We start from the raw sequence: 14,272 nt of genomic DNA on the forward strand, positions 1-14,272 counted from the left end.
GTGTACTGAAAAAGCATAGAATATTTAAAACTCAACAGTGGCAAAAAAGCAATGTGAAGTAGTATGTATTGGCACCACTTAAAGGTCAGCATACTTAGTAGTAAGTATGCATTTGGAATACATCCAAATACAATCCTTAAGTAGCTCTAGCTAGGAAACACACTCAGCTGATCAAAGGCTAACTGGCATGTGCCAAAACAGGAGCTTACTTTTGGTCTCCATTATCATTTACCAGCTCGGTTCTAATGAATGCTAAAGCCTTAAGATGTTAACAGAGATTCTTCAAAAAAATATTCTATTACCAAGTAGTTAGAGATACGCTGGGAAATAGCTTTCTTCATTATAGTCTTTATAATATGCTCTCTACAGGGAATATATACTATGCAGTGTTTCCAAAACTATTTTACCATGAGCACCTCCTTCCTCTTTTTAGAATACCTATTAATAACTCTAATAATATATCCTTTAGAACATACACATGGAAGAAATGGCTACAACACTGAATATTTTTCAGCATGTCACTCTGAGTAATCATACTTTTAGTTAATATGAATAGAAATAAATGACTGTCAGTAAAACAAAGAGATAATGCAAATAATATCCAGTTATCCATAATTAATCTAGGTATAACATGTATTATTATTATTATTAAAGATTTTATTTATTTATTTGACAGAGAACACAAGTAGGCAGAGAGGCAGGCAGAGAGAGAGAGAGAGAGAGAGAGAAAAGCAGGCTCTGCACTGAGCAGAGAGCCCGATGCGGGGCTCGATCCCAGGACCCTGGGATCATGACCTGGGCTGAAGGCAGAGGCTTTAACCCGCTGAGCCACCCAGGCGCCCCAACATGTATTATTTTTAAAAAGAAACAAATAAGTGTCTGTGGCCATAACTCAGCCATCTGGGAGAAAATTGCTCATTTCATGTTACCAATTAAAAGAGAACTATAAGCAAGGGAAACATACTATACTATAAGGAGCAGATTTTGGAATATGAAAGACCTATGTATCAATCATGTCTCCCAATTTAACTGGATAACTTATTTCATCTTTCTTTTACTCAGTTTCTACATCAGCAACAAAGATAATAATGTTCGTGAGGAATCACCAAAACACAAATAACCTACATACGCACGATTCATAAAGAACACGAGTGATTCTCAATCAGTGGTAGCTATTATTTTGTTGATAACTAATAACATGTGCCCAATTTTTGACTAATTTGTTAATGAAAAAAGTGTATCTGGTATCCCAACTCTGAAGCTCCTTTCTGCTATCCAAATTAGAACACCCTGGATAGATTAAACTGGATGATTTCGAAGCATGTTTTACAATTAACAACTGGTACATGAAAAAGATACTCATTGATAAAACTTACTTGGGAAACTCTGCATTACATAAAACAGTTTTCCTAGTGGCCCTTTCAGAGCTTTAACATGCTTATACTAGACATGCTTAATGCTGTTACACCTTTCAATATATATACGTATGTATTAATGTGCTATGGCTTTAAAAAGACGTATTTGTTATACATACCTTACATATATAAAAATGTTTACTATGCAAAGGATTCTCTGGAAGAAGTCATAAAAAATTTAATAATGATTATCAGAAATTGACAATTATCCCTCAAAGCACTTGTTCCATTTTCTGACAGCACCCAATTACATCGCCTCCCTCTGCCCCTCCTTCACTTTCCCTTAACAAACAAATTACCTACTTAGCTAAGAAGTAGGTTAAGTTAACATAGGCTACTTCATTCTCCCTTGTCCCACCATAAAGTTCCTTACATCACATCAACAATAATCTTTCTCTTTCCTCTCATTTTAGAGGGAAAAAATACTCCTTTGTACTTCTAAAGTGAACTATCATTCAAACCAATCTCTTCTTGCATTCATTAGTACTTTCCTCCCACTCAAGTTTTTTCTTGCAGCATTGCATTTTCAATCTCATGTATACGACTGAATCTTCTCCAATACTCAATAAACATATTCAAATCTTTTCAATGAAAAAAAAATTCAATTCTTGCTACACCTCTGCTACTATCCATTTTTCTCATTTTTTCACATTTCTGAGAGGAATAATCAATATTCATTGATGATACTTTCCTTCCTCCCTTCCTAGGAAATTTCTCAGAAGAACTAAAAACATTCTTCACTTTACTGCTTCCTACAAGTTAACTTAAAATCTCTCAATTTCCTCATTGTAAAAGAGGGAATGGTAATAGCACCTAAATATCCCAGTGTTGGGGGAGAATTAAGTGAATAAATATAAGTAAAGCACATTAAATCATTTGGGATACACAGAAAGTACTTTATTTTTTTTTAAAGATTTTATTTATTTATTTGACAGAGAGATTACAAATAGGCAGAGAGGCAGGCAGAGAGAGAGAGGAGGAAGCAGGCTCCCTGCTGAGCAGAGAGCCCGATGCGGGACTCGATCCCAGGACCCTGAGATCATGACCTGAGCCGAAGGCAGCGGCTTAACCCACTGAGCCACCCAGGCGCCTCCAGAAAGTACTTTAAACAGAGTTATATATTATTATTCTCTATGTCTTCTCCTCTAATTCTCCCTCCAATAATCTCCTAAATGTAAGTGCAGAATTCTGTTTTCAAAGTGGTAATTGAGTCCACTAAAAATTAACTTCTCTTTTGATGAATCCCAGTGAAATTACTAGGAAAAATATAAGCAAGAGACAAATGTAATGTTTGTAACATTACTGCTATATTTCACCCGTAAGTTTGATAATTGCTGGTCTGGTATTTTTCACTGGTATGAAAAAATTCAAGATAATCCTGACTTAAAAAAGAAAAGTAAAATTACATCCAGGCACAAACACACTCATATACTTAATTTGATAGAGTATCCTCCAAAAAACAACAGCAATTATCAAACTTATGGGTAAAATACAAAAGTAATGTTAGAAACAAAATGAGGTTCCTTGCCATAATTAACATGATTTTTTTTTCTCTTTGAAAGTTTATTATTATTAAAAAAAAAAACCTATACTTTTTACATTTTACATTCACCTCTCAGAACATTTAATGATACCAGTTAACGATGATATATATAAAGCCCACCAGCTGCTTGAAATGGCTGCAAATTTTTACCATGTACTGATATTAAATTGGTTTGAACTCTTTGGAAAAATTGGTGTAACATTAAGTACCAAGATTTCAAATTCCCAGATTAGAAACAAGATTTTTAAGTCAGGAGGAAATTTAGTAAAAATTCAAGGCTCAAAGGAAATGTTAATGAAAAAACAAATATACTATAAAAAATAGGATTCCCTTCCATCCCCAAAATCAGGTTAAAAAAAAAAAAAAAAAGAAACAACCCGATCCCACCCCACCCCACCCCATCCCCAATATTTCTCTTAGAAAAGTCGCCCAATCCTGAACACAGGGTCTCACACACAAACACAAGTAAGTAGCTTGATTTGCAGATCAGCCTCTGGGATCTTATACTGGACCCAGTTTGAAGTTGAAAGAAAAAAAATAAGTTAGGTAGTTAGATATCCATAAACACCGGTATCCAAACAAATGAAAACATCCTAGCTTTGGTATGGCTACGGAAATCTGGAAATACTTCAAGAGGACACTGGCTTTGGAAGAGAGGGAGTTAATGAGAGGGAGTTCAAACCAATGTTTTCTAACAGAAACAAAAGAATAAAAATTAGAATACTGTAAAAGAAGAAACAAAGATAAAATACATTCTTCACCTAAAAAAACTCAAGATAATCAAATAAAAAAGTTTTAGAAACAATACACATTTAGAAGGTGAGTAACTTAGTAGGAGATAAATATGGAAAACTAAGGGTTTTTCTATATTCCAATCAAATTAGGAAGTAGGAGCCTTTTGTGGCCATTGCTGAAGTGCCAGAGACCAAAATAAAGTTCAATCCCTTTGTGACTCCTGACTGGATCAAGAACAGTACAAGCCATTTCAGTGCACCTTCTCACACTTACAGGAAGATTATGTCTTCCTTCCTTTCCAAAAAGCTGAGACAGAAGTACAACGTTCAATCCATGCCCATTCAAAAGGATCATGAAGTACAATTTATGTGAGGACATCACAAAGGTCAGCATATTGGCAAAGCAGTCCAAGTTTACAGGATGAAATACATCATCTACACTGAATGAGTTCTGTGAGAGGAAGTGAATGGTACAACTCTCCATGTGGGCATTCACCCTAGCAATGTGGTTAGCACTAGAATAAAACTGGACAGAGATGACAAAAAGATCCTTGAATGTAAAGCCAAATCTCACCAAGTAGGTAAGGAAAAAGAGCAAATATAGAGCAGAAACAACTGAGAAGATGCAGGAATAAAGTAATCTTACATACAGTTTAAATATAAACTTAGAATTTTTTAAAAAATTAAATTAGAAAAAAAAGTAAATTAGAAAAGGACTCATCCAAAATACTACCAAAACTAAAACAAAAAACACAGAAATAATTTAACAGGAACTGTGCAAGAGGAAAAGGAAGAAAGCAATGAAATTTTACTAAGTGACATAAAAGATCTAACTGAATGAATTTATGCTTCTGGATAAAAAGGTTCAATATTACAAATAAGATACAACTCCCCAATTAACTTATAAACACAATACAAATTCAATCATAAATAATTTTTTTTTAACTTAATGAACTGGCTCTAAAGTTATGTAGAATACATTTACTAGATATTTAAAAAAATTGGCAGGGGTAGGGGGACTTGCACTACAAAGATCAAAGTGTACTATAAAATCAAAATATTTTAAACAATTCAACACCAGATAGCTCACTGTTACTGTAGACAAAACACAAGCAGAATCTATAGGATAAAATTTCAGAATCATGTAGGATAAAATTTCAAATTAACTGATAAAAAATTATTCTAAAGGTTAGCTATGAAATCACCTACTAGACAGAAAAATCAATTTCAGATGAATTACAAATCTATATTCAAAAAGTAAAAACAAAGGTATTAGAAAAATGTAGGGCAGAATATTTCTGTAATCTTAGGGTGGTAAAATCCATTCTAAGCAAGACAAAAAGAGTTCACACACATACAAAAAGACAATATTCATTACATCTTTTATATGTGGTCAAATAGCTGCTCAGAACAGTAACACAGGCAAAGGCTAAACAAAATGAAAACAAAGATTGACTAGAAAAAAAAGTATTTACAATACACTGAGTAAGGGTTAATTTCTTGATGTGAATAAACCTTGAAATAAGAACAAAAAAAACAAAAGGAAAAACAGGCAAAAGTCATGAACATACAATTCAGAAAAGTATTAATAGCCCACAGATACTCAACTGGACCAAGAAACTTCCGACATTTGACCTACAAAAATAATGGCTTCTCCCTGGGTTTTGATCCTACAAGTTATCAGAGAAACACAAGTTACAACTGTAAGATATAATCCATCTAGTAAAGTGATATTAAACAACATACATTATATAAAATTTAAATACCCATAACCTTGATCAAAGTATTCCTTTTTTAAAAAAGTATTCCTTTTTATAAATTTATCCTAAAGTGCTAAAAGATAATCTATGATGAGAATGCTCCTCAGAACAGTGTTTATAAAAAAGCAAAAACTTGAAAATAATCTAAATGTTTGCAACGGCAATGTTATATCCTTCACTTTCAAGATTGGAAATATCCTTCACTTTCAAGACTAGAACTTGGGATTCCAGTAGAACCCTGAACACACCTCTATTCCAGGGCTTATAATATTGACATTATCTATTAATGCAGCTTTTTCCCTCACTAGATTTTAGAATCTTGATAGTCAGAAGATGTCTTATTGTCCTTGAAGCTCTAATACGCAGTCCAACATTAAGTATTTTTAAATAGTAAATCTTGAATCTATGTTATTGAGTTGAATTTACTAGCACAAATTCTCTGATTTGGCCGATATAGCACAGTCAGAGAGAGGTAGGTATGTTACAGAAGTAAAAAGATACGCAACTAGAATTTATTTAAAGAAAGTTAATACAGAGCAGGTTGAGGATTTTGCTGTGGGAGAAGACACTGAGCATGTTTTCAGAATTCAAACTAATTCAGAAAGATTCACAGTTCAAGAAATACAAAGTAGAACTGATAATTAAGAAACACTTAAGTGACAAGAGTTGAGGCACATGCTGTTTGAAGTATCTGCTGCCTCTCACTTGCCTGTTCTACACATGGGGCCACAGCTTTGCAGAAGTTCCTTTCTGACTGAGCAGCAGAAGTGCTGCCCTTACAGGAAGCCCTCACAATAATTTTGCAAACAAAACATCAAATCCCCAAAAATAAGAGGCCGAAGAACCATTCAGTAATCACCAAGAAGAACAGTGGGAGAAATTAAAGATCTTGAAAGGAAGTGCTCATGAAATGGCTTAGTAAAAGTAAGTGCGTGCTTTGGGTTTCAAAGCTTAAGAGAATGTAAATGGTGCAACAGAAAGAAAGGTTAAAATGAAGAGAGAAGGGAAAAAACGAAAATATGAAGGTATTCAATAACCAAAAATTCTAAAGGCCAGTATTTGTTATGAATTACTCATACATCAAAATTGATAAGCATCTAATGAAAATGCTATACAAAAAAAAAAAAAAAAAAACCTAAGGGAAAAAAATCAAGAATAACAGAAAGATTATAGATGATTCACTAAAAAAAGAAATGTAATGGCACTTATATTTGAGAAGATACTTAATTTTCATCCACAGAGAAACGCAAATTATAACCAAATTAAGAAGTGGATAAAGAGAATGTGGTATACATACACAATGGAATATTACTTACCCATGAAAAAGAATAAAATCTTGCCATTTGTAACAACATGAATGGATCTAGAGGGTATTATGCTAAGTGAAATAAGACAGTGAGAGAAAGACAAATACCATATGATTTCACTCACAGGTGGAATTTAGGAAACAAACAAATGAACAAAGAGAAAAAAGAGACAAAAAAAAAACCAAACTCTATTTAAATACAGAGAACTGGTGGTTACCAGAGGGGAAGGGGGAATGGGTAAAATAGGTAAAGGGGATTAAGAATACACTTATCATGATGAGCCTTGAGGAATGTATGGAACTGCTGAATCACTATATTGTACACCTGAAACTAATACAACACTAAACGTTAAATATACTAGAATTTAAAAAAATAATAAACTAAGAAACATTTCTCACCTAACAGGTTGGCAAAAATTCAAAACTTTAAATTCCACTAGCAATTATCAAGAAAAAGGCACTCTTATATATTGCTGGTGAGTGCAAAATGGTACCAAAAAAAAAAAAAAAAAAAAAAAGAGTGCATAATGGAACAATACCTATGAAGGGACATTTAGCAATAGCTAATTAATCTTATTAATTTACCACTTGACCCAGTAATCTCAGTTCTATGAATCTTTCCCCAATCTAAACCCCCACAAATATGAAACAATACAGATGTACAGGGTTATTCATGGCAGCATTACTTGTAATAGCAAAACACTGGAAATTATCCAAGTTCCTGTCAATAAGGGACTAGTTGAGTCAACTATGATACATCCACATAACAGATTACTGTGCAGACAGCCAAGAGAAAAAATAAGGAAAATTCCTACAACTGAAAAGAGTATTTACAGCATATATTAAGTGAAAAAAAAGGGGGGGTACCAAAAAAAAAAAGGAGAAGATATACAATGTTTTGCCAAAAAGAAAGAGAAATAATGTTAAGTACCTGCTTATTAATCTGGGGGAAATACATACACACACAGGATAAACTAAAAGCTAATGAAAGTGGCTACCTATGTCAGGCAGGTCAGCAAGGAATGGATAGAAGAATTCTGAGTATATGTTTTATAAAATTTTTGACTCTCATTCATGCAAGTGATTTTCAAATAAATAAATCAATAAAATAGTTAATACAGTTTACTATTATAAATTATACAACTGTAAATAGTGTAGCTATTATTCATCCTCAGTAGGATGCATTCTAAATACACATATATAAAAAAAATTGAACTTTAGTAAATTGTTGCTGAGAATTTGGGTTTTTACTGTGGGAAAAGGGAAATACAAATGTGAAATGTAAGAAGATGAAGAAAAATCTAGTGGCACTGGATGTGACCTGGAACTATCAATATGAACTTGTGACGGTAGATCTCTCTGTCTCTGTACATTACAAAGGCTAAGAAGTAACGACACCATGACACCTCAGCAGGAATGAGTATGCCTAGTCGCTAAATATAATTGCCCACTAAAAAGAACAAAAACTCCTTAAAGAAGCAACTGATTCCAGAGCTGGGGCAAGGGAAAGTTGAACATTTAACTTAAAACACCTTGTTTCCAGAAAACAAGGAAATGCTCAAGATAATAGAATCACATCAGAAAGACACAGGAGCTGGATTCCTACTGGCCAGCTCAAGAACAAAGAATAATGGTAAATGATTATAATAAGATGAATAGCAAAGAACTCATGAGCTCACAGTATTATTTTTTTTTTTTAAAGAAGAAGAGCTCTTCTCCATAGAAAAGCGTCAATTAATGTTAGAATTATGAAATCACTATTTTGTAACCAATGCAATATGTAAGTCAAGGATCATTCATGGATGCTAAAACCACTAACTGGAAAGATCCTTCTATGATCTTGAAATAAGATTATTTATTTCATATTTCAGTTGACCTACATGGGGCTTAGGAGGGCCAATCCCTCATGTAGTTGAAAACTGTGTAATTTGACTTCCCCAAAACTTGACTACTAATAGCTAAATGCTGCCCAGAAGCAGCATGTTACTGATAACATAAACAATTGTTCAACATGTATTTTATACTGTATTTTTACAGTCAAGTAAACTAGAAAGAAAAAATCCTAAGGAAATCATTAACAAAAAGAAAATACATTCACAGGACTGTATTTATGGGGCAAAAAAACCTCACATAAAGCAAATCCATGCAGTTCCAATCCATGTCATTTGTTGAAAGGTCAACTATAGTTAAAAGGTAAAAAGTCTCCCTTACAATGAAGAGACCTGTGGTCACCATCTTAACCAAGTGATGAAACATTATCACTAATATGGGTAACTTGTTGTTATGAACCAATTAACTAACATGATGAATAAAAAGTACCAACATTACCTATGCAATATTCTTGCAAATACATTTAATCTAAATTAGGTAACTGTTATATCAACTCAAAATGCGTAACACTCTACAAACAATATCATACTCTTTAAAAAAAGGTAAATGTTATGGAAGATGGGGGAAGAGGCAAGAGGACTTGTTCTAAACTAATGAGACAAAAGAGACAGAATCAAATGGCAGCAACTGTACTCAGATCCTGTACTTAAAAAAGAAAAGGGAAAAAAGTATATAAGAGAGACATTTTGGGAATTTGGGGACATTTTAAAATGTAGTATTTATATTAAATATTCTTAAAATAGTGTTAATTTTCTTAGGTGTGAAAATGAATTATGGTTATGTATAAGAATGCCCTTATTCTTAGAAGATATATGCTAAAGTATTTAGGAATAAAGTATCAAGACATATATAGCCAATTTTTTTAAAGGCTCAAGGAAAGATGAGCAAAACGCACATATTCACATACATGTATGTGTGTGTGTGTAGGTCTATTTAAAGACACATAAAACATATGCACCAAAATTCTTAACAAGTAGTGAATCTAGAGAAAGGGCATACAAGTGTTCATCGTACTGGTCTTTGGACTTTTGTCTAGGTATGAAAACATTCTGAGTAAAAAGTTAGAGAAAAATGAGAGAAAAATTTCACTTCACACTCTGAATTGATATGTATTCGAGACTGGTGAAGTTTTTTTGCAAAGGGCCAGTTAGTAAACATTTTAGGCTTTGCAGGCCATATGGTCTGTTGCAACTACTCAACTCTACTTTTGTAGTGCAAAGATAGCTATTGAAGGCAAAACATAAACAAACGAGCATGTGTTCCAGGAAAACATTATTTACAAAAATAGGCAATGGGCCAAATTTGGTTCATGGAATATAATTTGCCATCCCCTCATATACATTATTAAACTTTTAAAGACTGCATGGACACACAATGCTCTTTCTTCTCTGATTCTAAGTATACAGGGTTTTAAAATTCATATTCCTCAAGATTATGGCTTCAACTATTAATTTTAACAGAAGGACTCCCACCTATAGCACCTGCCTTGATATCTTACATATTTCTATATTTCTATTATGTATTTCATAAAATTCCCACATGGATGGTGTACCAGAAGCACATTTAGTAGTCAAATATAATTTAGTACATTTTTCCCCAAGCCAACTTCTCTTCCAACATGATTTAATTCCACTAGTTCTAAACCATCCAGCTACCCATTTAGGCTGAAAAACTGGCTGACCACCCATGCATAGAGGAGTTAACACAGTAAGCCTGAGACTCCCTATCCTCAGAAAGGTAGGCTTTTAAGGTTGGCCCTTGCCTGGCCCCCAGGAATTTACATTTTGGGAGGGTTCCCACCATTCCCAGAACTAGTAAGAGTGGCTCACTGTGCCTAAACCACTTGCACAAATAATGTGGTTTATGCTAAAAACCAGCTTTGCTTTAGGAAATCTGAAATTTGGGTACATGCAAGTAAAGGGAGACAACATAACTTTGGGCACTGAGTCTAATGACCTGCCCTGGTAACCAGCACTCACAATCTGATGTGGAGGAATTAAGAACCTTCTGTGTGACTTCACTAGGACAGTATGCCTGAAGTGTGCATTTGATTTCCTGCAGACATTTCCCCATATGCCTTTTCTCTTTGATGATTTTGTACTGTACCTTTACATGATAAAAATTTTAATGGTGAGCATAACTAATGAATTCTGTGATTCCTTCTAGTGAATCACAAAACCCTGGGGTATTCTTGGGGATCTTTGACACACCTTATAATTTCTCTTTCTCACCCAGGTATTTTATCAGTTGCAAAGTCTTCTTGACTTAACATTCATTATCTCACTTCCCATTCACGTTTCCCTCTCCATTTCCACCGTTTCACCTTATTGAGAATTCCATTACTACACTAGTCTCCCACTGTACTTTCTACTTCCCCACTTAATTTCTTGGTACATAATTCTAATTATTCCATCTCTTAGTTTAAAGATCCTTGATGGTAATTTATTTTATGATGGAATGAAGCCTAAAATCTTAAACCTTTAATCAGCAAGTTTGTTCTTTAACCTTAGTTTCTATTATATGATATCACATATTTTATACTTCAGCCAAACCACTAGCTGTCAATTTCCAGGTGGTAGTCTGGCAGAAGTCCTCTCCTCTAGACTTGAGCCAACAGAGCTTCCAATACATCAAATACCACTCCCCATACCTGTGTGAATCCATACAGTCTAAGTTCAAGTGTCATCTCCTACATGAAGCCTTCCTCGATCACTTAAGCTGGAAATAATCACTTTTTTTTCTGAATTTTAATAGGATGTTAGCTGTTTCTTTGTAATGGCACTTATCATTTGGTCTATCTTGGATTAACTTTTGTATCCCCCTATAGTGCCACCCAACTGTATGCACTTCCTTAGTATTTGCTGAAAGAAAAGATGAAAAAACGAGAAGGCAATCAGATGGATGCCTGGGGTTCTAGTGTTTCATTAAAGAAGAAAATATATTCTTAGGAATGATGCTATAAGTGGGAGTTAGATATTGCTGAAACAGTGTTATTCTCATTCAAGAGCCATACTGTACATTTAATTATACTTCTAGAAGTGTATGTAGCAAAGTACTATGCTTACTCCCGTGCAAAAAAACATGGGTAAATAAGCTTCAGTGGACTGGTCTCAAATCTAATCCTCTCTACAAATAGTACTATTTATGGAAAATGTGAGTTAAATTCCTAACAAACTTTACAACATCTTTATAATATAATCCATAAGATAGGAACTGGCCTTATATCAACTATACATTGGTTGTGATAATAAACGTGTAAGAAAGCATGGATTTTTCCAAAAAAGATACACATATTCAAAACCAAATCAATTTTAGTATTTTCTGGTTTATAGAGTTTCGAACATTTAGGAGTATAAAGCATGTATCTCTGCCACCAAACATAAAAACAAAAAAATGAAATGGCATCAACTTTTCTTTAATGCAGTAGGGAAGATTTTATGAAAGGTTTTTATGAAAGATTATAACTGAACCTGGAGGAAAAAAGGGAGTAACTGTTCTATAATTAAAGATACTTAAGTATTTTTCCTATACACACACTCCAATTTGAGAAAGCTTGTATTTTTGCTCCACACATTATATAAATAGCCCCCGTAGTGGGATGAAATATTCAAAGACAGAAAAAACTAACGTTGAGTGAAATACACTACCTCCAACAACGATGTTCACCATTTCTTCTACAATGCTCTGTACAATGTCTTGTGGCTTTTCCTCACAGTCATGGTTTTCTCCATCATATAATATGTCATTTTTAGATAACGCTTTAAAAAAGAAAAATCCAAGAAAATATGAACTTTTTGGAAATTTTACTAAACATTTAAATTTAAAAACCTTCCTTAAAAATTAAGAATAAAAGAAAATATGATAAATGAAACTAGAAGCGATTACAAGTTAAACCTTCAAAATTCGTAACTAACCCAAATTAAAAATATTTATAAATTCAATCAACTTAAAAAATGCTTTACCTGACAAACTATTAAAAATGATGATTCAACTTAAGTAGGTTTTCTAGATTATTCTTTTAGGAGCCAAATACTTTGAAGTATTTTGAATGAAACATTTCTTTCTTTTTTTTTTTTAAATTTATTTCAGAGAGAGAGAGAGAGAGAGAGAGAGAGCGAGAGAGGGAATACAGGGGGAGTGGGAGAGGGAGAAGCAGGTTTCCTGCTGGGCAAGATCCCAATGCAGGCTTGATCCCAGGACCCTGGGATCATGACCTGAGCTGAAGGCAGACACAATGATTGAGCCAGCCAGGTGCCTCTGAATGAAATATTTCTAACACATCTGACCTCTTATAAGTATATATTAAATGTAATTAGAGCCTACATTGATTAATTCAGTTCATCAGTAATAACAAACTCATCATTGTGCCTTAATATTTTTGAGGTTCTTAAAGAAGAGACATAGGGCTACCTGGGTGTCCACCAGTGCTTTCCAGCCCTTCCTTACTCTTTCCCCCCAATAATCCACATATCCAGTATAAAACCAAATTTAACAAGAAAAGAATTTGTTCCCCAATTTAACAATCAAAAGCAAATTTAAAAGCCCATCAGAACTTCTGAACAGCTTAAGAGAAACTGGTAAAACCTGACACTCCAGAGTTAGCTTGCAGATAAAAATAGGATTTCCATTGGGTTTTCTGAAATGACGCAAATATCTCAGGAAGGCTCAATTAGCACTTTGGGATGCTTTGGGATCTGGGACCCTACTCCAAATGGCATCAGACTGCATATTAGTTGATAGGGTTAATACACCCACTCATACTACTATAAAGGACCACTACTTATGATTCTGGCTTCCAGAATCTTGTCCTCTCTATTGTTCACCACTACTAATCTATATTTGCTACATTCTATATAATACTGTATGCCACAAGGGGAAATTTGATAAATAAGCACACCAAATCAGTTTTATTTTATAAAAAAATTCAAATACAATAACACTTAAATTTTTAGCAAAGTAAAAATATATAAAATTACCTCTAACAAGGTAATTTTTCCACCAGCCTTAAGCTTTGTACTTTTTTAAGATTTTATTTCTTAAGTAATCTCTACACCCAACATGGGGCTTGAACTCACAACCCAGATACCAAGAGTCACACACTCCAATGACTGAGCCAGCCAGTGCTCCTAAGCTTTGTATTTCTGTGCTCTAGTTGGCTAAAATTATCTAGAATCTGAAAGTTAGTTTCAACAAAACTAAATACACACAGTCACTAATATGTGTATAAAATAACTAGTGAATCAAGAGTCAATTCTCACACAAATAATCTAACAGAAATAGATTATAGTAACAGTAATATTACACACAGGAAATTATTAGAGAAGTTAACTATTATGTCCAAAGTGATAAAACTAATTAGTGATAGAGAAGTGATTCAAAGAAGATAATCTAACTCCAGAGCACTCTTAACCAATGCTTCTCAGGAAGAATTTTTATTTTTATCAGCGATTGAGAGAAAATACCTCTAGGGCCAAAGTAATCATTACTATAGTACAGTGAGTTATGTTTTATTTATAATTCTGTATCCTATAAGGTGACTCATACACAGTAGATGCTTACATTCCCTGGGTCTCAGCCCATGTTGTTTCTTCTATCAGATAATCTTCTAGCTAGCCAATTCCAAC

General features: G+C 33.7%; 1 protein-coding gene and 1 pseudogene across 1 annotated transcript in view; one reads left to right on the forward strand and one right to left on the reverse strand.

Annotated features, from left to right (window-relative positions):
- Positions 1–14,272, reverse strand: part of ARFGEF1 (ADP ribosylation factor guanine nucleotide exchange factor 1) — a 160,490-nt gene that overhangs the window by 89,744 nt on the left and 56,474 nt on the right. The window contains exon 7 of the mRNA XM_059394671.1: positions 12,296–12,406. Coding sequence (XP_059250654.1) covers positions 12,296–12,406 — 111 coding nt within the window. The remainder of the gene's footprint in view (positions 1–12,295; positions 12,407–14,272) is intronic.
- On the forward strand, positions 64–4,327 carry LOC132013355 (large ribosomal subunit protein uL24-like; annotated as a pseudogene).

This window comes from Mustela nigripes, chromosome 3, assembly GCF_022355385.1.
Source record: "Mustela nigripes isolate SB6536 chromosome 3, MUSNIG.SB6536, whole genome shotgun sequence".
NCBI classification, from domain to species: domain Eukaryota; kingdom Metazoa; phylum Chordata; class Mammalia; order Carnivora; family Mustelidae; genus Mustela; species Mustela nigripes.